We start from the raw sequence: 24036 nt of genomic DNA, 5'->3' as shown, positions 1-24036 counted from the left end.
TCATGTTTTGTCGGGTTGCTGCCTGTCATGTGCTGCGTTTGTGTACAAATCGGCAAAATGTCAACTGAACGAGGGATAAACACAATCAATGAATAACCCATTACAGTTCCCTCACTCTGCCTATTTGGAGGGCAAATAGCTGCTGTGGATTTCAGACAACCAGGAAAAACTGCAGCTACTGGATCTAATGTAGTAGATGTAGTATCACTGTACAACATGAAACTACAATGTTATCTATTTCCCTAAGATCTTAAAACCACCCTCCATTTACCACTTGGTTTTTTATACCGCCACATGTGAGTTACAGGGACGACCAACCACCTCTCATAGGATACCCTTTTCTATAATTTTTACTGTGGTGGGCTTAATTCTTTCCTCTGCTTCTCGTGAAAGTTTATATTGTCAAGTCCTAGGGTAAACTGCATCTCATTTAAGGGTATTTTTTACTGGCTCTGCACTTTTTTCTTTTTGTGTTGTACTTTTTTTTATTGTTTTCACAACTTTAAACAGGTATTAAAAAAAACAGAGCTTAGTCCTTCAAGGCTTATTTGACACATACAGGCTCTGCACTTTTTATCAATCCAATCATGTTACCTGTGAAATCCTATTATTTCTTCTTTTACTGTATGTCTTAATTCAAAAAGCTAGCCATCTTTTGTAAGAACTGGGAACAACTGAACTCTTGCAATTTAATTTTAAATACCGAATCCTCATCTTGAGACTGGATTAAAACTCCAGCTGGTGTGCAGTAAATCATGCAGTTCATCTTGAACAGCAAATCCTTGACCACTAAATTAACAGGTCGTGTATCAAATAATATGAATTTGTGGTAATTTTTCATAGATTCAATTTTAACTGGACATTTGCCGGAAACTGATTTGTAATCTTTTATTGCTAATTACTACCGCTTGGACTTCTTTTTCCGAGATGGGTAGGTTTGAGACCTCCATGGAATGAACTGTTGAGTGGATACGGGGTGACCACTCACCTCACTATCTACATATGGCCCACAGTGATCTACCTCTAGGGCTGCACTAAGCATGCAATCCTCCTGTCCACTCGGGCACCATCATTGCACATTCTTCATTTGGTGTAAACTGGGGAAAATCACTATTCAAAATCAGAGGATTCTGTTGGAAATCTGACTTCTGTGGCATTTTATTTCCCATGATCTGCTGCAATACTGGAGCCATGGACATATTCATATTGGATTGCCCCGATTGTGCATCTTGCACACTTTACACCGGAGTCTATTGATCTGGGAAAGCAACATGTGTTGTGCTTTGAATTCTGCATGTCTGGGGAATAAAATAATTTTGAGTTTGATCACTGAACGGCTTCCAGTGTTCAGTTTTCCTGCCTAAATGACTAGCAGTGCTCCTTTTAATGAATTCCTTGCAAACCAAAATTTGAATTCTCACTCACACCAGCAAAATCTATATCTGGATTAATCTGAGTTTTACCACTTCTCCAAAGCTGTTTTGCCTTTGCAACCCTCAACTTATCCTTAATCTTTCTCTGCTTAGTGAGTGTCGAAGAAGTTGCTGCAATTGTGGCGTACGTAAGTATGTCATGGATACTCTTAGTCTACCAACACACCAGTCCCTGCTGAAAATGCTAGCTAAGCTCCAGATGCAGACCAAAAATAAAAGTGAATACAAATCTTTTTTCACTGGATCTTGACTCCACTGTAATTTGTATAGATCTGCATGAGCCTCTCATAATATGTATGCACTGATTCTTTCAGCTCCTGTGTGGCCCTCGTGATTTTTTCCCAATGCATCTCTTTTTCTGGCATCTTCTGTTTCAAATGCTCTATTACTTTCTGGCATTTGTGCATTAACAGATTGTTTGGACCATTTTTTTAGGCTGTATTCTTTGGGGGTTGATGTGTTGGCCAACAAATAACATCTCTGTACTCAGTCTACAAGTCTGTAGGAATGATAATCTGAAGGAAAGTATTCAAATCTGTTCAGAGCACTTTCAAAATAGTCATTAATCTTTCACCTACTGAATACCATTTATCTGGTTCCTCTCTCAGTTTTGGAGAATTTGTCATAAACACACAGAGATCAGACCTAGTCCATGGAACACACACATAATTCCCTTCACACACATCGCACAAAGGGAAGACTGTCAGACCAATTTTCATTTCAGGCTGACTCGTGACCATCATCACTTTCTTCTCAGTATTAATTGTTTTCTTTTTAGAACCAGATTGTTTCTTCCACATGTCCCTGTACACCCTCAAATATCTCTAGTCTTTTATGGAATCAAGCAGCTTCTTGAAATGAGCTCACAGTGTATGTAGACCAAGGTTTTCTATTTCAGCTTCACTCAGTTCCAATCCAAAGTTCTTTTTGTTAAAATTGTCTTTATTAGTTTATACAGACATGAACCTGCCATGGATAACACTTCTCATAGTCCCTCAACCCAATACAAGATTGCCAATATAATGACCAATTTCTGTCATAAGAGGGAATTAGCTAATAGACAATACACATTTTACTTGTCATGTTATCATGTGGGTCATATCAACAAACACTCATGTCTCCCTGTAGCCCCTCCCACCCTCTAAACAAAAACCTTTAATAACTAATTTACATGGGAGTCGACACAATCTAGTGTGTAACAAATGACTTCTGATGGGCGAACAGGAGGTGTGGGTTTCTGGTGAGGGTTGTAAGGGTGTTGTTTCCGGCGGTTCCAAGTGTGGCCTTTTCACTTAGAATTGAATAGGTGAAGCTCCCTCATATGTGTGGGCAAGCGCTCAGGGGAAGGCCACGAGAGAGATACATCACCAGGGGACTGCAACTGTATTGAAAATTGTTATAGTTGTCCAGAAAAATATGTGCCATTCTTTCCATTGTAATGGCCTGCCATAGTATGGCATGCCATTGGGAGGGGGAAGGTGCCTCTCTCTTCTTCCCTTTTGCTGCCAATGCACGTTTAGCAGCTCGAAGGCATTCCCACACTATTGCCTTGTCACCTGAAGTCTAACATTTTAGTGAGTCGTCCCTCAGTTCCAGTAAAACAAAGCTTAGTATATCAGGAATCTCCTTTATTTGGGCTAATATCTCAGTCCAAAATGGACACACAGTGGGAGAGTCCCACCATACGTGATGAAATTCTCCTAGTACCCCACACCCTCTCCAACATAAATCTGATGTGTTTGGGAAGATTCTCTTCAACTTGGTGGGGTAGAGGTACCAATAAAATTGTACTTTATAGTGTGCCTCTCACATTCCTACTGCGTGGTTACACCTGGAGATACCTCACCAGAAAGTATGCCACTTTGCTTTCAGGATTAATTTCTAGGATTCCCTCCCTAAAATTGAAATGACGTGGCCTCAGGGTGGCAAGTGTAGCCAATAATAGGGGGTCTAAAAAGGAGATGCAACCCTTAGAACTTCCCGCTCTTTTGACAAAGTGCTTAATGGGGGTCAACTCTCTAGTGGCTGCAACCCTTATATCTGGATGAAAGATCCAATGTTTCAGTTGTGTGTAACAATATAGTTCTGAGCCTGGAAGGTGAAAGTCCTGTTGATAAATCTTGAAGGTGAGGATGTTCCAGTTATGGAAGAGATCCGAGATAGTCAGGCATTCTCCCTCTTTCCAAGCATCGAGGGGACCTGGGCAAAGGTTGGGGCCAAATGCTAGATTATAATGAATTGCCATGAATGACAATGGGAAAGTAGTTCAATCTGCCAGCCTGTTCACTTCGTCCCACACTTTGATGGTTGTTCTTCTAGGGGTACTCACATATGCTTTGGGAGGATGATCAGCCTTTGGTTTCCATAGCACATCCCATATATAGCTCCCTACTAGTGTCCTTTCCATGTGTAACCATTGCTTATCAGATTAGCACAGGGACCATTCAGAAATTACTAGCAGTTGCGCTGCTTTATAATATAAATGAAAATCTGGTAAGGCCAAGCCTCCTGAGTCTTTTGGTAGCCTCAACACTATGGATTTTACGGTTTTGCCATATAAAGCACGCTGTTAGGGATCAGAGGGTGGGAATAAATCCACAGTTTAATTTAATAGGGAGCCACTGAAAGAGGTAGAAAAGTTTAGGTAAAACAGTCATTTTAACAGTGTGGTTAAGTCCTAGTTATGAGACATACATCGGCTCCCAGTGCTTAAGATCCACTTTCAGTTGCTACAGAAGGGATGGGTAGTTGGTGTGATAGAGGTCTGCTGCTTTGGGAGTGTTCTTCATACCCAAGTAAGTGATATCATGTTTAGCCCATTGAAATAGAGTAGTGGCCACCAAGGCCTCCATATCACTGGCTGGTAGGGTTAAATTAAGTTGAAAGGATTTGTGCAGATTGACACAGAAGCCTGCTATGTCTTTGAATATTCGAAGTTCAGTTTGCAGGGCAGACAGTGAGGGTTGTGGAGAGGTGAGTGTTAATAATATGTTGTCTGCAAATAGGGAGATTTTATGTTCCACTGATCCAAAGGGCAGGCCATGAATGGAGTTAGTTATGCGTATTTTAGCAGCAAACGATTCAATGTTAAGTGCAAATAGGAGTGGGGAGAGGGGGCACCCCTGACTAGTCCCTCTCCCGAGTTGGGTCAGAACTCACTTACTTAACCAAAACCCGAGATCTTGGGGTTGCGTAATTGGCCCGTATTATTGTAATAAATTTGTTGCAGAAACCAAATCGCCGCAGTGCATGAATCCGGAATCATATTGTCTAATCGGGAGGCCAGTATCTTTGAGTATAACTTGGCACCTAAATTGAGTCAGCCTATATGAGCCACAAGACTTCAGATCTATACCCGGCTTTGGAATGAGCATCACCCGTACTTCACTCATCGATGGCGAGACTGCACTGGATTCTACCATGTGGTTGAACAGGGTCATCATGTAGGGTGTTAAGTCAGAGGTGAATGTTTTCTAAAAGGCTGTGAGGCCATCTGGTCCTGGAGATTTGTGGAGCTTTAGAGAGTAGATTGCTGCCTGGGCTTCTTCTGTACTAATAGGTCCCCCTAAAATCTCGTTCAGCTTGTCTGTGACTTGAGGGAGGTTAACTCCTTCTAAGTATTCTAATTGTGAACTCTCATTTATGGGGCCTGCATTGTACAATTTATAGAAACTACCAAATGTGCGTGCCTTCTCGGTATCTGAAGTTGAAATCCCCCGGAAACCCAATATCACCTATGTATTCTTTCTCCTGGTTAATCCTAAGTTGTCATGCTAGGAGGGATCCTACCTTATTGCCTGGTTCATAGCTTGTGTGTTTAAGGCGCAAGTGAGTTCAGCCCTATTAGTTTATATGGCATTGAGCTTTCCCCGTAAAGCTGTGACTTTCTGTTGGAGATCCCATGTTGGTTTGTCTTTGTGTGCCTGTTTCGAATGTCTGTCTATCCTGGGTTTTTGGTAAGAACAGAGATGAGGTCTATGCATTTCCCTACTACTAACTCTTTGAATGTGTCCCATTTGTTGAAAGGGGAGGTGTCTTGTGGGTGATTCAATTGGAATTACTCACTAATGGCGTTCTCCAAGTTATCTCGAAGAAAGTGATGTCTGGTGAGGGATCTAGGGAAGAACCATCTGCAGTATTTGAGTGATGGGACATCTCATTCCAGTGTCAGTACTATAGGTGCTTGATCGGAAAGGGAAATAGGGTGGAACACTGCTATCAGTAGGGCTGAGGTGAAGGGTTGGCTCAGGAATCTATAATCGAATCATGAATATGTATGATGAGAATGGGAGAAGAATCTGTAGTCATGAGAGGTTGGGTGAAGGGTCCTTCAGGTGTCTCGCAATCCAAGGGAGTGGACCGCATGCTTTAAAGCTTAAGGTAAGCTCCCTGTGGGTGATCTGTGAGGATGTGTGCTGTCTTCCCCCGAATCCCAGGTGAGGTTAAAGTTACCCATCAGAAAGATTTCACCTTCTGCATCCTCCCAATGATGATAAAAGGGCTTGTGTAAATGGGCTGGATTAGAGTTAGGGGTGTACAGTGAGGCAAAGGTGCATTTTCTACCATTAATACATCCCTTTACCATAATAATTCTCCCCTCTTTGTTGGTTTTACAACCTGCTGGCTGGAATTTGAAATTTTAATGGAAAAAGAGAGCCACCCCATTTTGTTTGCTGGGCATGGGAGTTTTGTACATCACTGGGTCTGCTTTATGCCATATTCTACGTTCTTCATACCATTTAAGGTGAGTCTCCTATAGCTCCACTACATCCTATTGTTGATCAAGTAAATATTTCCATAGTTTGTGATGCTTAGCGGGTGAGTTAAACCCCTTAATGTTTCATGTGAGTGTGGTGATCACCATGTGTGCTTAGTTACATGGAGCGCCAATGCTGACGCCGTGGTGCAATTCCCCAGCGCTCTCTTCTTTCCCTTGTCACCAGAGGATAACACTGTGTCACATTGTCACCCAGTCCACTGTCCCCCTTCTCTCTGCTGATAACAATCGGTGCCACTCCTGTATCTGTAAATAACACAATATAAGCCCCAACACATTAACAAATGGAATTGCCTGTCCCAAATAAGCAACATGTTGTATGAGAAAGATCATCAGGTCAGGCGTGTGGGTCAGTATCCGCTTATGCAAGTCCATAGGTGTGTATAGATATCAAGGCCGTTCCCGGAGTACCTAGAATGAAATGTGTGAGTTGGCCATCTTACAGACCATATCATCTTGAAGAGAAAGTCTCCCCTAGTGGTGAGTGAAGCCCCGTTGCCAGTTCTAGAAGTGAATCTCTCCTCGGTGACTGGCAACGTGGCCAACTAGGTCGTGGCCATTCTCAAGCGGGACGGTGGGTCCACACAAAAGGGGAAGTATGTTTTGGAGCTCATTGTTTCCCCCTGGGATGTGAACGCTTTTGGGAGAGCCATTGCCCCTTGTCTCGGACTCTGGCAGGGCCGCTGTTGGAGTCATTTATGCTTTCTCCAGACTTTCGGGAGGTGTAGTGTCCATAACGGCTGAAGTCTTCACAAGGTCAGTAAAATGATGGGATTTGTTATGATAGGCAAATGCCAAACCAAACACTCAAGTCCAACAGTGTCTGATAGGTTCTTGTCTGAGATTATCAGTGACTGGGCGAAAGTACTGTCGACAAGCAAATGTTGCAGGTGCAATGTCTTGAAAAAGAGAGCATGTTGTGCCTTGGAATGAGATTTCGTCCTTCTTCAGTGCCGATTGCAAGATTGCTTCACATGGAGGTCTGCCCCCTTCAATTGGTTGTCGGCCTACTTGATGTACCCTTTTGATCCTGAATTCCAGTGATAAGGAACCTATCAGTTCCTAACACAGGCCTGTTACAAAGGTCTCCAGATCCGTGCCTTCCATCCCCCTTCTCCAAGTCACAGATTCAGACATTGTCATGCGGGGCTCTGCTTTCAAGATCCTCACATTTTAAGATAGTAATTTGGAGTTGCTCCCGGAGGAGGCAAGTTGAGTCTTCCAGTTGGCCAGTTTGACAGTCCAGCTACCACACCTTAGTGTCAAAGTCTAGAGTTTGGGCCCCCACTGTGTCCACATCTTGCTGCAGTGAATCAAGTTTACCATTTATGTCGGACTTGAGGGCCTCCAATGAGGCATCTAGGTCACTCTTCAGTTCCCGTTTGACGTCTTTGAGTGAGTTAAAAGGTCTTCTTTTGTGAGCGCCATGGCCGTGCCCGGGGTAGTCACTGATGGAGTACCCCACGCCTCTGCTGGTGTAAAGTAGCTTGACACTCTATTGGTTTGGTGTTTCTTTGTAGGCATAAAGCATTTAGGCACACTGAGATGAATCCAATTGAAAAAGAGGGCCTCTGACACATATTCGACGGAGGGGGAGACAGCCTATTGCGTGTTGAAGAGTCACTTTTTAGGGGTGTCAGATCCTCAAGGTAGGGTATTGCTATAGTGAGGTCGTACCTGATGTTTGGTCATCCACTGTATAACCTGATCATACCCCTTGGGTAGTCAAATGCTTGTATCCCTTCAGGGTGCCTCTCCCATTCCTGCTGCATAGAGGCCTAGTAAGAAGGAATTTAGAAACTGGTGCCTAGTCTCACATCTAATTATAGCGGATTGGCACCCAGCTAGCGATGAGTTGCTGTGGCAGGGTCGGTTCTTAATGTATTTGTGGCTATGTTCAGTACCTCAGTCTTCACCTCCGTACTGCAGGCTGTGAGTATGAGGATTTCATTGGGCTGCTTAGGAGTTTTAGTCGATACCTGAGTGTCCAGTCCCCCTGGAGCGCAAAAGTAGACTTGCCAGAATGCTAGTTAATTTCTCAAGTAACTGGTGCTCCGCTGGAGGGTAATGCAGAAGGGGTGCGGCATTGCAGTCTAACAATAGTATGTGGAGCTTCAGGTAGGGGTGCAGTAATCCTTGTGTGCATTGCTGTTTGTCCCATATATTTGCCGCCATGATGAGGTCAGGCAACTACATCCCGGAAAGTCATGGATGGCAGCCACAAATTAGGAGTTGGCAGGGGTAGAATTGCATAAATGTGGCTTTCGTTCCATAACAGGCTAGGTACAGTATCTGGCTTCAGGGCAGAGGTCAGCCCCCCGGGGACTTTTCAGCACTCTGGAATTTGTATCATCTCTAAGGCCACCCCACCCCTCCTAAGTGAGGTCCACACAAGCGACTGCGTGCCGGGCACCTGTTGGAGCCAAGATGCCAAGCTTGCACTCTCAGGTAACACCCCCCAGGGGCTCACTCACATTCTGGCCATGTGTAGTGAGTCCCCAGCAACTTGGGTTGATCGCGGCTACCAGCAATGGACCCTTGTTGTGGGCAACTGCGGCACTGCCTTCCAGTGCCGGCAGCGCACTGCAACACCCTCACACTGGCCAAAGCAGAATCGCTCCATTTGGCGTTCTTGGGGGTTAGTGGGCAAATTCAGTCGAGCCTCAAAGTCTCTTGATTCTTTGCTGTATTTACAGACCCCAATCAGGGCTGTAGGGGCTCAGCTGCCTTGATATACAATGTAATTGCAGATGAGCCCTCGTGGATCATGCCCACTTGGCCATCTTGGTAGGCCCCCACACTCAATTCCATTCTAAAGTTTTTATGCAAGCTCTTATTTTTTGTACAATTCAATATAATATTCTTCTGCTAAATCTTCTAACCTGTCTTATGCTTCACACGCATATGTAGCTGCCTCCCTAATCAAGTATCTCAGTTCATCTAATTTATAAACAAGCAGTCCTCCTGTATTATTCTTACCCTGAAAATGTTCCAAATTCAACATTTAGGGGGTTATTCTAACTTTGGAGGAGTGTTAATCCGTCCCAAAAGTGACGGTAAAGTGACGGATATACCACCAGCCGTATTACGAGTTCCATAGGATATAATGGACTCGTAATACGGCTGGTGGTAAATCCGTCACTTTTCCGTCACTTTTGGGACGGATTAACACCTCCTCCAAAGTTAGAATAACCCCCTTAGTTTTTAAATCAACAGTATTAATCTCTCTCCGCTCAGCTAGTGAGGCAGCAAAAGCCTCAGTGAAAGTGAACACTCTATAAAAATAGTTGTAACTCCACTAAGCACTACACTCTCATGTGGGGCACTTGGTATTGTCATTACATGAGTATGACATGCTTGGTTCTCCTGCACCTATATCTTGTGGTGTTGGTCTCAGCGACTGGGCATCGTCTGTGTAAAGAGGAGGTCTAGAGTTTAACAGTTTGTTTGAGAAATTATTCTTCTCATCGGTTATCATTATTTTTTTTAATATTGAAAGTACCCTATAAAAGAAATTGCATATTCTTGTCACTGGATGTCAGCCCATGCCAGTCTTTCAACCACACACACATGATACCTGATGTCACTCATCATTTCAAATGCAGGAGTATCTTTAAGAGGTGCCTATTCACCTTCCATAATAGGAAGAACATTTAAGGTTTCTCAATCCAACAGCCATGTTCACAATCATAAAATTCACAAAACAAAGAAACGACAACCAATCAATCGCAGGGCATCTATGACATAGGTCAACCAATTACAACACGATCTACAGCAGCCACTAACAAATGACAGTGTGACCCGTAGTGGCGTCTCGTCGATTCCCGAGCAGCTCAGTGACAGCTAACCAATTTGGATCACAACTCCTTCGTAAACAGATATAACACAGTGCCTATCACCACCACACCATACCCATACCCAAACAACAAAATAACTCTGGCCTGCCCAATCTAATGAGAAAGAGAAGGAAAACAAAGGAATTAAATCTTTCAGATTTGTACAGTACTTGTACAGTACTTGTAACCACACAAGGCAAAATTAAACTAATGCAGAATCCCTTCCAACAGTAATCCTCATCTTGGAAAAAAACCATTGCAGTATGTATGTGGTGCCTCACAAAACATACTATCACTTTGCAGTTAAGTTCAATATTCCTCAAGATCTTGGATTGCGACAAATCCGATTAGCTTAACCAACAATAAACATAGCAAATCCAATAGTTTTTGTGCAAACACAAAATCAGCCCCTCCTCATTTGACCCAGTGCAGTAAGAAATACCAACTCGGTAGCGCACACATACGAAAGACACATCAAAATCAGTTATTAAACCACCTAATGATCCACAGATCAGAAGAGCATAACCAAGAATCTCACAATCACTGTAATTCATGACTCCGCACAACTCTGCACTTACAACTACAAATACACAATGCACTACCAGAATGCCACAGACTATGACAATTCGTTCTACATTACTAGTACTCACAATCATCAATCAGGAACAGTTCTGGATTGCTGAAACACAGCAAATAACCTAAATCATGGACTTTGGAATGTGCAAACAGAATGCAGACTGAGGACAAAATAATTCTCTGGAAAAATCAACTATCTTATCTCTAATCTCCCTATTTTGTCCCCAGAAATGGGAGCCTGCTATCACTTAGAGAATCGGCATGATAGTATTGCCTGAATCTGGGGTTAAGGGCTGTGTTAACCTTGAGAATAGATAAAGCAATGTGTCCCTAAAGACAAAATTCAAAACAAAATTACAAAAATACACTCAATAAGAAAGAAAGGACTGATTCAAACAGCAAAAGTAATTTTGAGAAAACCATGGCAGTTTATTAAAATATTAAAGTATGATACAGAAAGCAAAAATAGAGCTCAGTTTAATAAATCAATCATAAGAGATCAATTTACAGAAACGTTTCTTGGCAAAAATGAAGTAATGAGCAAAATCATAAAAATAGCCCTAGCTTAAAAATGTGGGGCAAATATACAAGAAATCAGACCGCATCCCAGCAGGCTCAGAAAAGTTCTCCAAACACCCTTATAGTTAGGGCTTTATATAGTATTTTCTAACATAGGTAAGCAATGAAAAATTGCACCCTCAACAGAAAATGAGTCTTTTTGACAATAAATCATAGCTTAACATTATAAAATGCCATATAAACCCACCATGTTAGCACTGCCCCTAATATAAATATATAAAACTCTTCCTGACCTGATTTAATTGGAGGTGGCAGATAAAAAAATGGTACAGTAAACAATGAAAGGCTCATAGATATACTGTCTTACGGTGTGTAAGCAGGAAGTGCATTGAAGCGCATTGAATATAGCAAAGGTTTCCTCCAGAGTTCTTTGTGAACAGAATATCATTACAAAATAAACAGTGATATCTTCCTGTGTATGGTGTTGAGTGAGAAAATATAACACATGATGATTATTATGAAACAGTAGGAATATTTTTCAAATTGAGTGGTAGCCTAGTTGAAGCCTAGCTGAGAGAAAATATATTTCTAGATATCTCAATATTTTCATTTCAATTGAAATTGATTCATGTTAAAATGCACATATGATTTTAATCAGGAAATAGGTCCCACAAACCTGAAGGCTGATCTTTACCCAAAGGGTAGATGCTGCCTTATAGGAATCCATATATCATAAAATAACAAGATCCATTATTATGCCTGTTCAAACTAGCTAAGACTTAACTTTAAGGAATTAGATTTCAGATGTTTTGTTTGGACGTTTTGAGAAACCTTCCAGCAGATTTCAGAACAACAGTGGCCTCTCTTGCAGAATTCGAGCAGATCTTAGATAATTCTGCTACTTTGTAGCATCTCCTCTGCTGCTGACCAGATTTGGGCATGTGGTGGATGACTTTGGTCATTGTTACGAAAGTCTCACTTGTGTAGCCAGTATTTTGGAGGCATGGGGGTGGGGCTGGGGGGTGGATGAGAGAACAACCAACTACAGTGAACCACCAGGGTTGACACTGGTTCTATAACTTCTTGGTTTAGACCTTACTGACAAAAACACTGAATTGGAGTTGATTGTGCCATCTTGACATTCAAAAATTGTAAAAGAACAATTTGATTGTGGAGGGATATGTTCAGTCTCGGTTCATAGGCATGAATTGCTGACAGCCTTACCCTCTTTAACTCTGTGTTTTGAATAGTGTTACTTGTTAAGTTGCATTGTCTTGACTGACATTTGCTGATTTTCTCAACTGACTTAACCATAAATGTTTATCTTTAGAATCTATTGTGCTCACTAACAATCAAGGATGTATAGCTCCCTTTGTAATATGTCACACATTTCTTCAACACTGTCTTTAATGTGCTACCAGGTCTACTTCACAGACATTACCTCCCATCTTGTATAGCTATCCCCTCAGTGTCCATTTAAAATATAAGACATTTCTCATTCTGATTTTTAGTAATATTATACGCTTACAAGCTATATTCCTGTTATTCATTTCAGTCATCACGGGCTGTTTACATCTGGGTCCAGTATAGTTTTTTTCCACAGAATCATCTGATATTCACAAAAACTTGTTTTCTTCATCTAAAATCCCCTTAGTTTAATGGAAATGTTTTTTGTGGTGGTGGTGAATCCAAAACGGGGATTCACTACCTTGGAGTTATCAAAGCTGGCCTTTCCAGTTGAGATTTTTACAGAATTGATGCAGTATTGCTAATATTGGTACTTCTAGGGAATCTGTCAGACAAATGTTTGGATCTGTTAAGGCTTCTCTGAGCTTGCCGGTGTCCGTGTCCTACCTCACACCATCCCATTATTTTTGTAACCCTGACCCTTCTATGAAATTAAGACAAACACCATGAAGAAAAGGCATCAAGGAAACTGATGAAACTGGTGTTTTTTCAAAAGCCTCAGTCCTTCCACTCACAAGATAACCTGCCTTGTACCTTGTAGTATTCCATGTTTTCCCCATCAGAATGCAATCTCACAGCCATCTCAAATAAGGAGGCTTGGGTTGCTGTGAGGTTATTAATTAGGCTATGACCTTGTTGCATGGTGGTTGTTGCTTTGGGCCTCTGGATTACTGCTATTATGAATCCTATTTTGACGAGCGCTGCAGTCACTGCCCCTTGAATCAAGCTTTTTCCTTAAAGCTAATGTAGATCTGGCCTGCACTAATAGTTATAGACTTGTTGGTTATTTGCCTGGAAAGACTGACCAAATGAATGGGACTGATTACTTTAAATGATCAATGATTGTGGAGCTAGCACTGGTGATCTTGCTTTGTAATCTAGTGCTTTTTTGGAATAGTGGACCATAATTTGTGGATCAGGTATCTCAAGGGTTTTTCATGGTTGGTGAAGCCTTACATTGGGATCTTCCTTGAATGGTAGAATCACCCAGTCAAGAAAGATCCCAGACCCCTTATAAAATTTTCCTGGCCTGTCATAAGATGTGTGTAAAATTGAATGACTCCATGTTGGCCTCAAGTCACGTGTTGGAAAAACAAGTTCATTTTGCCCCCATAGCCAGGCAAATACATTTGTGCTTTCTGTTTTTCACTATAACTTCTTTTATTCTGAAAATTAATGGACCAAATGTAAAACTCTGGGATTTGATCTAGACAATATTTAAGTAAAGAGTTTCCTGGTGGAATATGTTATAAGAACAATGTTCGCCTTGTTTGAGAGAAAAAGCTAATTGATTTAGTTCCACCACATCCTAGGGCAATTCCTACTGGGACCATAGTTAACATAGTAGTAGGCCAAGGTAATTTTTTGTACTAGGCAGAGCCAAAATAAAATGTATCCTCCAAAAGATAAAAATGCTGTTGTCTGCTGAATGCATTTCAACGACTAAAGGGACTTTCTTTGGCTATGCGTCAATATCAGTATCCAGTTTAAGGTATATATCTTTTTCAGTGAACGCAAGCAGGGGACACTGCCACAGAATCTACCAAAACAAGCCATCAACCACTCAGATATTTCCGTTCTGCTGATAGAACCAGTGCTTAATTTGTACTTGTTGCTTCCGGTGCTGAACACCAGCACTTCTTTTTAAGGGCCGGCGCTTATTCTTTTGCCTCAAGCATTTACTGCGAGCAAAAGACACATATGGGAAAGAGGGAGGAAGGGAAAAACGAAAAAGCGTCACGAGGGGAGAAAGTAGAAAGCTGCTAGAGTGAGCTGAAGGGGCAGGGAGTGGCTTTAAAAAGAGTGAAGAGGCCAGCGATGGCTTCAGGATTAGGCCGCCTCAGTATTCCGTTTTCTGACATTTAATTGCAGCAGCTGTGTGTTTCAAAGAAGAGCTTAGGGCACCGGCACGTTTTTATTTACAGATTAGGCACTGGATAGAACGTGCTTCCAGAGACATGATTCAAATGAATAACTAAGGGGGACTGGATTCTATGGTCTGTTGGGTCACATCTTTGCAATGTCCATATTAATGTACCTTGCCAAAAACTGATTTCTATAAATTCAAATTGAAACTAAAGACTAACCTTTTCCAATCTGTCCTCAGCACCCTATCAGTATCTCAACAACCTAGTAACTAGAGACAGTCTTGGTAGGAATGCAAAATTCAAAAGCCGACGTTATCAATATTGTTCTCTGTATACCATTATATCATGTCTGTTTTATGTATACTATATATATTTATGTTCACATATTTAAAACAATGTGGCTAAATGATAGCAGTTTGACTAAATCATGGACAACTATAATTGTGATTCGTGTACGTTATTTGTTTCATGCATATAAAGCATGCATCCTGATTTATTATTCCTTATACATGTTTAAGTATGGACATTTCATATTTTTGAATTTATTGTGCTCACCCTGCTTCCTTATTTTATTGCTATTCTTACCTTTTATCTGTATCATAATTCCCTTTTGTGTCGTTCATTGTTTATTATCTCTTCCAATCTTTATTTGAATTATTGAACACTATGTATCATTTTAAATGTAAATGTGATTTGTAATCATGATTAGTTTTATATCCATATTAGCTGGTCAGTCAACCTTTTCTTGCTACCTTAAACAGTTATGTGTTGATTGTATATATATATATATATATATATATATATATATATATATATATATATATATATATATAAATATATATGAATTGTTTTATATTTAGTCCGTTTAGCTACATATTTATAAGTTGCAATTGTATTAAAGAGGAACAGGAATTGCAGCATTCTAACCATTTTTTTTTACATTCTCCTTGCTAAGATGAACGTCATTGTCCTTCGTAGGCATTTCTGTATACAAAGTTATACTTTAAGTTTATGCTCTTCCAAAACATGTGTTTACTGTATCTTACAGCTGTTTACATGTGCGAAATGGAACGTCATGACCCTCGAATATTTCAAGAAAAGTACAAGACTGTCTCATGCCACCCACAAAATCTATTGCCTGCTGCTGTAGGAGTAACCTATGAACTTTGTGCTGGTATAGTAGACAAACCAGATCTATCTTTAGAAGAAATAGCTTGCAAAGAAATTTTAGAAGAGTGTGGATATGATGTTCCCGTTTCAAACCTGACACGAATCTCTTCCTATAGGTAGGTAAAGGGTCTCTTGTTAGTTTATTTTGTCATATTTTGGGCCACATTACAATTAATTGTGCTATGTATGGCATATTGCAGAAAATGTTATGAAAATGTACTGATAGTGTTGTCTGATCATTGTGTTACATGCGGTGTCAATCAATGGTTTTTTAAAAATTATTTTTCATACTTTCTTAACCTTTTTCGAAATATTTGTTGTGGATACATGAGGATTTAGTAATTGATTGCAAATATAGAGCCAGCATTTGAATTTCCTCAAGTTGCAGCACACAGCTTTAAAAACATTTATTATTTGTACGTTCAAACTTTATGAGCAATGCTTCAGTGGTGACATTGTTTATTATAGAAGCCAGTGGCGGCCGGCAGCTTTAGGAGGGAAGGGGGCGGGCGGGAAGCACACACACATACACACATACTCCTTCTTTCACACACAGACACGCATGCATGCACGCACATCCATTAACAACACTCATAACATTCAAACATGCACACATGCACCAAACATTCATTTTAAAAGTTCACACACACTCATTCTTTCACACACACACACGCACGCACATACATTAACAACACTCATAACATTCAAACATGCACGCACGCACCAAACATTCATTTTAAAACATCACACACACACATACTCATTCTTTCACACACGCACATCCATTAACACTCATAACATTCAAACATGCACGCACGCACCAAATATTAATTTTCAAAACATCACACACACTCATTCTTTCACAAACACATGCACGCACATCCATTAACAACATTCATAACATTCAAAAATGCACGCACGCACCAAACATTCATTTTCAAACATCACACACACTTAACTTCAGCCTCGGAGGTCCCAGGAGGGTTGGGATTGCTGCCTTCCCTCATTGGCTGACCTGAGGTCAGCCAATGAGGGAAGGCAGAAGTCCCAGCCTCGTCACAGAGTGGGATGGGGTCAGTGAGACTGCTGACCCTACCCCACTCTGTGACGGATTGTCACTGATTGACACTTGCCCTGGGCCTAAACCTGAAGCGCCTAGGTCGAAGTCAATGGAGTGACGCTTTCCTCATCACCCAGGTGAGGGCTTCGAGGCACCTTTGCTGAACTGAGGAGGTCACGCCGATAGGAGCTGTGACCTCACCAGCCCAGCCAAGTTCAGCTCAGGCAGCCAGGAGTCTGCGCAAATCGTGCATATCTCACTCCTGGCTGTCTGAGCTGAAAATGAAGAGTGTCTGTCAGGCTGACCTTTGTTCAGCCTGACAGACACTCTTCATGAGGGGAAAGGGGGGGGGGCGTGGCCCCTCCGCCCTAAAGGACGGGCCGCACCTGATAGAAGCTTCTATATATTTAAACTAAAAGCTTTACTTTTCTTTCAATTTGTTTTTCATGGTACAAACATGAATACTGGTCAGCAGGCACCAATACTTGCATGGCTACAGTGCAGTATTCTCAACTAAACTGGAACTGTGGTGCTACAGTTCACTCAAAAACAAGAGCTAAAAGAGTTATGAGAATACAAGTAAGCTCAATATAGTCTTCCACTAAAGCGCACCTTTGAGTTCGAGTGGACCCTCAGCTTCTTGCTCACATTGGTCCCCTCAGAATAGGAACTGTGCCTTCAGACACCAATGTTGCTATTCTTCACAACCACCGAACATCAAACAAAAAGGTAGAAAATTAATGCGGAATATGTTGGATGAAAATGGGATGGGAAAGGGCTGTGAGAAAGGGAAACCCGGAAAGTGGGGTGACAAAGGTCTTTTTGGGTTGGTGAAGGTCCCTGAGCAGATGCCTTTTGCTGCAGATGTGGTAGACCTATTGAGTGTGAGGCGGACAGTTCACGAAGAATGGGAATTAAGGGGTCAGATAGTAAATATCAGAATAAAGAAGGCAAGGTTTGGGAAATGAGCATGGGGAAATAAGCAAGGGAGGACATAAGTACATGTGGCCAAAAGAGGAGTAAGGACCGCCAAGAGATGAGGAAGAAGATGCTGTAAAGAAGAAATCAAATCAGTTCACATAACGCAGGCCTAGCTCTTACTACCTCAATTTATTTTGGTGTCTAAAGTGTATCGTATTTGTTGTGCCCTATTCTGTTTTCTTTTATCAGCACGTCTGCAGAGTTAGTGGAAAGCAATGCAGAGCCACATGTGTCCAAGGCACAACATTGCATGGGTAACTGTCTCCATGGGCTATTGCAGCAACTGCCCTCCTAACAATCTTCAAGAAAAAAGGAGACACCCGAATCACCCTATGAGAACCTAAGCCAGCTAATGGAAAGGAAAGAAAAGGTTTTCTTTAGGGATTGTTCATATATCTCTCTAAGGGATACTCAACAGTGGTGTTGCACGCAATTGGAATGAACATTATTTACAATTTCAATTTAATTTGCATTTGTTTTAGTGTACATGGTATCACACCGTTACAATTTATGTACAATAAATCAATACAAGACATTGAAAAAAACAACACCAATATTTATACAAATAATGTTCAATGCATATGTTAAATGTCCTTGTTATCTATTATGGATTGGTTACAGGTGTCTCCTTATTAGGTGCAAAAGAGAGTTCACCTTGGGGTAGTTCCATCAATTCAATCATAAATTCCCTTGCACCTTATATCCCTGGGTTCTGTGCTGTTTGGTTTAGATTTCCTTTGCTTTCCCAGGGGCATATTCTCGCAGGATGTCAAGCACGCCCTTTGGATGGAAGCCATGCAGTTGGAGATAAATCACAGTCACCATGCACCACAGCTCATCAGACCCTCCAAGAAAGCTGACATTCAAGAACGTATCATCACCATTGCACACAACAGCAAGGAACTCTTCACCACAGTCAAGGAATTCACAAACCCCAGATCGGACACCTCAGACATCCAGCCCTCTCAAGACCTCTGCGACAACCTCGTCACTTTTTTCTCACAGGAAAATGCAGGACATATACAAAGGTTTCAAAAACCAAAGCCCACCCCCGCCGCTCACTAGCACTTCCATGGGCCCCATGCTGCACAAGACCCTGAACCATTGGTCCCCTATATCCACAGAAGACACCCGGAAACTCATGAACTCCATCCACTCAGAGGCACCCTCAGACCCGTGCCCACATCACATCTTCAACATGGCCAGCGCCACCATCGCGCCAGAGCTCTGCTAGACCATTAACTGTTTGTTCGAAACAGCCATCTTCCCATCTGACCGAAAGCATGCAGAGATCAAGCCGCTCCTAAAGAAACCCTCCACTGTCCCCAGGGATCTGAAGAATTACAGACTCATCTCAATGCTCCCCTTCCCTGCCAGGGTAACTGGAAAGGACATCAACCTACAACTCACGGAGTTCCTTGAAGCAAACTAGATCCTGAATCCCTCCCACTCCAGATTCAGAAGCAACCACAGCACCAAAACAGCCCTCCTTGCAGTCACTGATGACATCCACGCCATACTGGACCACGTAGACACAGCCGCCCTCATCCCTCTTGACCTCTCCGGCGCGTTTGACACAGTCTTCCACTCCACCCTCTGCACCAGACTCCACAAAACCGTCATCCGCGGTAAAGCACTGGAATCGGTTAAATCCTTCCTTGCTGGTAGAACACAGAGAGTCAGACTCCCGCCGTTCACCTCAGCACCCAAAAGAACATGCTGCCGAGTACCCCAGGGATCCTCACTAAGCCCGACCCTCTTCAACATCTACATGGTACCACTCGCTAAAATCATCAGACAGCACGGCCTAAACATTGTCATCTATGCCGACGATACCCACCTGATCCTCTCCTTGACCGACAACCTATCAACAGCCAAGAGAAATTTCCACTATGGAATGAGGGCAGTCGCCTCCTGGATGGAAACCAGCTGCCTCAAACTCAACTTAGACAAGACAGAGATCCTTGTCTGGGACGACTCCTGGTGGGCAGCCGCCCTAGGAATCGCCCCCACTGACCACGCATGCAAGCTAGGCATCATACTGGACTCCACGCTCTCCATGACCCATCAAGTCAATGCCGTCTCATCATCTTGCTTCCACACCCTCCACCTACTTCAGAAGATATTCAAGTGGATCCCCACTGAGACAATAAAGATGGTCAGCCACCGCTTGTCAGCAGCAAACTATAGTACAGCAATGCACTCTATGCCAGCATCACAAAGAAGCTCCAAACAAGACTACAGAGAATCCAGGACACACCAGCCATACTCATCCTGGACCTCCCACGCTACAGCCACATCTCTGCCCACCTCAGAAACCTGCAATGACTCCCGGTCAACAAATGCATCACCTACAAGCTACTGACGCACACCTACAAGGCTCTGCATAACACAGGACTGACCTACCTCAGCCACCGCCTGACCTTCAACATACCCACCATGCAGCTCCGATCCACCCAACTCACCCTCGCCCCCATCCCCAGAATCAAGAAGAGCATAGCTGGAGGCAGATCCTTCTCTAATCTCGCAGCCTGGACATGGAACACGCTGCTTCTCAACTTCAGACAGGCTGCCTTGCTGAAGCAGTTCAGGAAGGATCTCAAGACCTGGCTATTCGAGTGAGCAGCACGCCCACTACAACGCCTTGAGATCCTGCAGGTGATGAGTCGTGCTTTATAAATAACTGATTGATTGATTGATTAGCCTTTCTTGTCTGACCTGGAAGAGTCCCGATAATGAGGAGGTGCAGGAAATGGAAAATAATGCTGCCAACTAGAAATATGTGGCGTGGCAAAAGGTGCAATAAAAAGCTTAGGCTCCGCCATGAGAAATTGCCACAGACGAATGCATTTTAGGAAGATGGTAGTATCAAAAAGATCCCACCTGAGGTACACTTGAAGAGAAAATGTGTGTTCTCTGCTCTAGAGGATACATTCACCAGAGTGAGTCGACTGCTATGTCCCTTTCCAGTCCAGACCTGGGGCCTGGTTGTATCTAAAGGCAAGTGTGGCACAACTTTTGAAGTGGCCGATCCAAGATAATTTCCTTGATGACTTTCAAAGCTGAGATTCATTCTGTTAATTGTGTTACACCACAGGGATCAGTGCTCTCCCCTCTTCTGTTTAATGTGTACATGCCACACCTGTCAGGCAATCCCCATTTTGTGGGTGTGTAAATTTACACTTTTAAACTTGATACTGCTTGGGCATCTTCGCAAATCACCACAGATTCTCGAAACTGTTCCATTAAGAGGATGGCCACAATTGGTCCGAAACTTAACTCTACAAAAACTGAGCTGTTGATCACAAAAAGCCCTTGAGTAATATTCTCCTTCCTGCTGGTCAGGGATCTTAGGATCTCCTCCAACCCAAGCTAAGGATGCACCTAACCAAAGGATCTACAATTGCTGTGATCTTTCCCTGATTCCCCTTCCTATCTCTCCCTCAAATTTCCAGAGTTGCAAGCACCTTCTTCTGGCAAATCAAGCGACTGAAAACAATTCTCCCTTGCATTGCTCCAGACCAACATGTTACTGGGGTAATAAATGTAAGCAAGTCTAGACTTTGGCAATTTCATCCACCCAGGACTTACAGATAGAATTTGAGGACATATACAACTGGTGCAAAACACTGCAGTTCAGCTATTAAGATTTCAGATGCCAGGTCCACATCACCCTTATCTTAAGATACCTTCTTTGGTTACCCATCAGAAAAGAGAGGTTCTGAAATCTTTAGTAATAGGTCATTGCATCATTTACTCCTCCTCTCCTGCATTTTTGGCAGCTAAGTTTCAATTTCATGACATTCAATGATCTTTATGCTCATTCTGTCAATTTTACCTTGATGTCACAAAGACCAGAATGGTTTAATTCGGTTGCAGGTTTGTCCCTCTTGCCGATCCAAGAGAATGGAACAAGCTAAGAGGCAACAGAGAGAAACTGGGGTATACAGAAAGAATATTGCTTGCTCTAACCCCACTAAGTTTAAAGTAATTTTGGCAATCCAAGACCTTGATTTTTGATACTACCAAAAGTAATTGGGACTGGGTAGAAGACTAAACAAAAAGTGCTGGAAGGAGATTGCGGTGTTGAAAACATAGCCAATAACTCATCCATGATGCAAAGACCCAGATTTTCAAGGGGAAGAATGAGTCAACATTGTGACTAACGAACAGGGAGGAAGCATGGCAGCTTGGAAGAACCCCCACCCTCAGACTTTGAGGCACCACAGATGGAAATGGACGGTGGAAGGAGCTAACTCCTACAAACTGAGGCATAAAATATAATGGCTTGCACGGAGCAGCGGGCACATGATCTCCCCAGGTACTACACACAAGGCAGAACCGTACACAAACATTGAAAGTAGCCTCCTGGACTCTATCCTGATGAGTGAGTTAAGGCCATGGAAAACGGAACTATATCTTAAATTGAATCTCTGGACTCTGATGTGCACCTGTGCCCCATTCTCCCACTCAGATAAACCCCGAGACCACACAGGACAAGCTGCCATGCCAAGGAACCAGGTCTGATCTTCAAGTGGGGCGGCTACAGGGTGGAGTTATTTCCCTTCCTGCAGTTACTCCACAGACCTCCCTCACATGAGCTCCAGGAAAGTGACCTCTTCTTTGTTTTAAACTTTTTCTCTTTCTTTCGGGTTTACAACCAGGTTGGGTTGGGAAGGCAATGTTGGAGGCAAACACTTGCAGGAGAAGTGAGCCATGGTTGTCTGGCTCCTACTTTGCCTTTATCAAAAGGTTCTTTATGCTCTAGAAATATGGGGTGGAGGTGACATTGGGGCGAGGAAATTATAGTTTTAGCGATTCAGTGGAAGAATACACACATGCTCTTACATTTCTCACTAAGAACATGAGGAGAAAATTGTGACGCCACAGACTAACGCGGGGTCCCTTTTGAGGGCCGCGGTCAGACCGGCAGTCCGCATTTCGGGATGCCGGATCCATCGCGACCCGTCTTTTGTTGTCGGCCTGGTGTTTCATGCGGCAATGCAGCCCAGGAGTCTCGTTTCGAGCTCCAGGTCACACAATGGCCCCTGGTAGCCTCCCTGACATTCCACCCCACTTACCTACTCAGTTCTTTTCCTTCTTTTTCTTTTTTCTTCTGGTCTTCTTTCTTCTTGGGTCTCCAAATTGTCTTCTTCTGACGTGGTTGTCTTCCCAGCATGCATTGTGTCTTTCCTTTTCTACTTGGCTTTTCTTCCCATTCATTTCTATGTAGCCTTTCCCAATCCAAGATGGTGTCATTTGTTTTACTGTTTTGTCACTTCCTGTTTAATGGTATATAAGCACTGCAGTTCTTTTCTTTGCGTTGCAAACACTTCCCGGTTGGTGGTGCTCCTCGCTCCTGTTTCCAGTTTTTCTACTCGCACCTGCTTTTTCCCTGCGGAATTGACTTCTATTTTTTGCCTTTTTCATTGTTTTTTTCTCTTTTTCAGAAGTTCCTGTGATAGAGGTTTTTTCCCCATTCTTTGGGTTTTCCCTCTGGGACTCCTTCTGAAGGGTACGTCTGCCTTGGCATTTTTTCTAGTCAGCAGTACCGTGGCTACTAGAAGCAGCCGCCCTTATCTTGGCCAATCCAGAACCAGTAAGAAACCAGGCGTCCCTTCTAGCACTCCAGCCTACGGTGGTAAGAGACCTGCAGACCGTGACAACAATTGCAGGAAAGTTGAATCATCAGGACAGGCCCCAGATCATGGGAGGAATAGCCAGGAGGTCTCCATGAGGATGGAATCTGCCTGCTTTACCCTCTCAAAGAAGTGTGCTGTGCTTAGAATGGCCAAAAGATAGAAAGCAGATACTCTCCGTTTAGAAGGAACTCATCTTTTAGGTTTGATTTCTCCCTTCCTCAGCAGTCAGGGCTTCATCACTGTGAGGCAAGCTGGATTTGTGCAAGGGCCCCAAGAGGTTGCCATTTTATTTATAAGATCCATGCTGTTCACACAAGTGTAAATACAAAGGGACCCCACAGGGGTATTACTTTGTGGTGTCCAGTATGCTTTGGAGGAAACTAGTGTCACTGGAAGTCATCAGAATCACTGCTATGATTTCATCTGTCCTGTGGTGCGGTGGAACCCCAAGAGTCACCATGACCAAATGTTGCAAGTCCCAGTATGATGGTGAGATACCTCAACAGATCTCTAGTCCTGCTTCTGTGTCGCACAAATATTACAGTGAATGACTAGCTATTTGATGTAAACTCTGTCCCCACATTTGCCTCTGAGAAGTGGATGATGAACTCCACCCAAGCCCTACATTTCCTATACAGGACAAAGTAAATCCACTTTTCCCACCATCCACCAAGACTGTCCTGGTGTAAGGAATGAAACCCTAAGGG

General features: G+C 42.8%; 1 protein-coding gene across 1 annotated transcript in view; it reads left to right on the top strand.

Moving 5' to 3' along the window:
- NUDT14 (nudix hydrolase 14) overlaps positions 1-24036 on the top strand; it is a 500399-nt gene that overhangs the window by 408378 nt on the left and 67985 nt on the right. The window contains exon 4 of the mRNA XM_069207330.1: positions 15525-15762. Coding sequence (XP_069063431.1) covers positions 15525-15762 — 238 coding nt within the window. The remainder of the gene's footprint in view (positions 1-15524; positions 15763-24036) is intronic.

This window comes from Pleurodeles waltl, chromosome 9 (genome assembly GCF_031143425.1).
Source record: "Pleurodeles waltl isolate 20211129_DDA chromosome 9, aPleWal1.hap1.20221129, whole genome shotgun sequence".
NCBI lineage: Eukaryota > Metazoa > Chordata > Amphibia > Caudata > Salamandridae > Pleurodeles > Pleurodeles waltl.
Note: the sequence above shows the minus strand (reverse complement) of the source record. Positions and strands in the feature narration are given on the sequence as shown.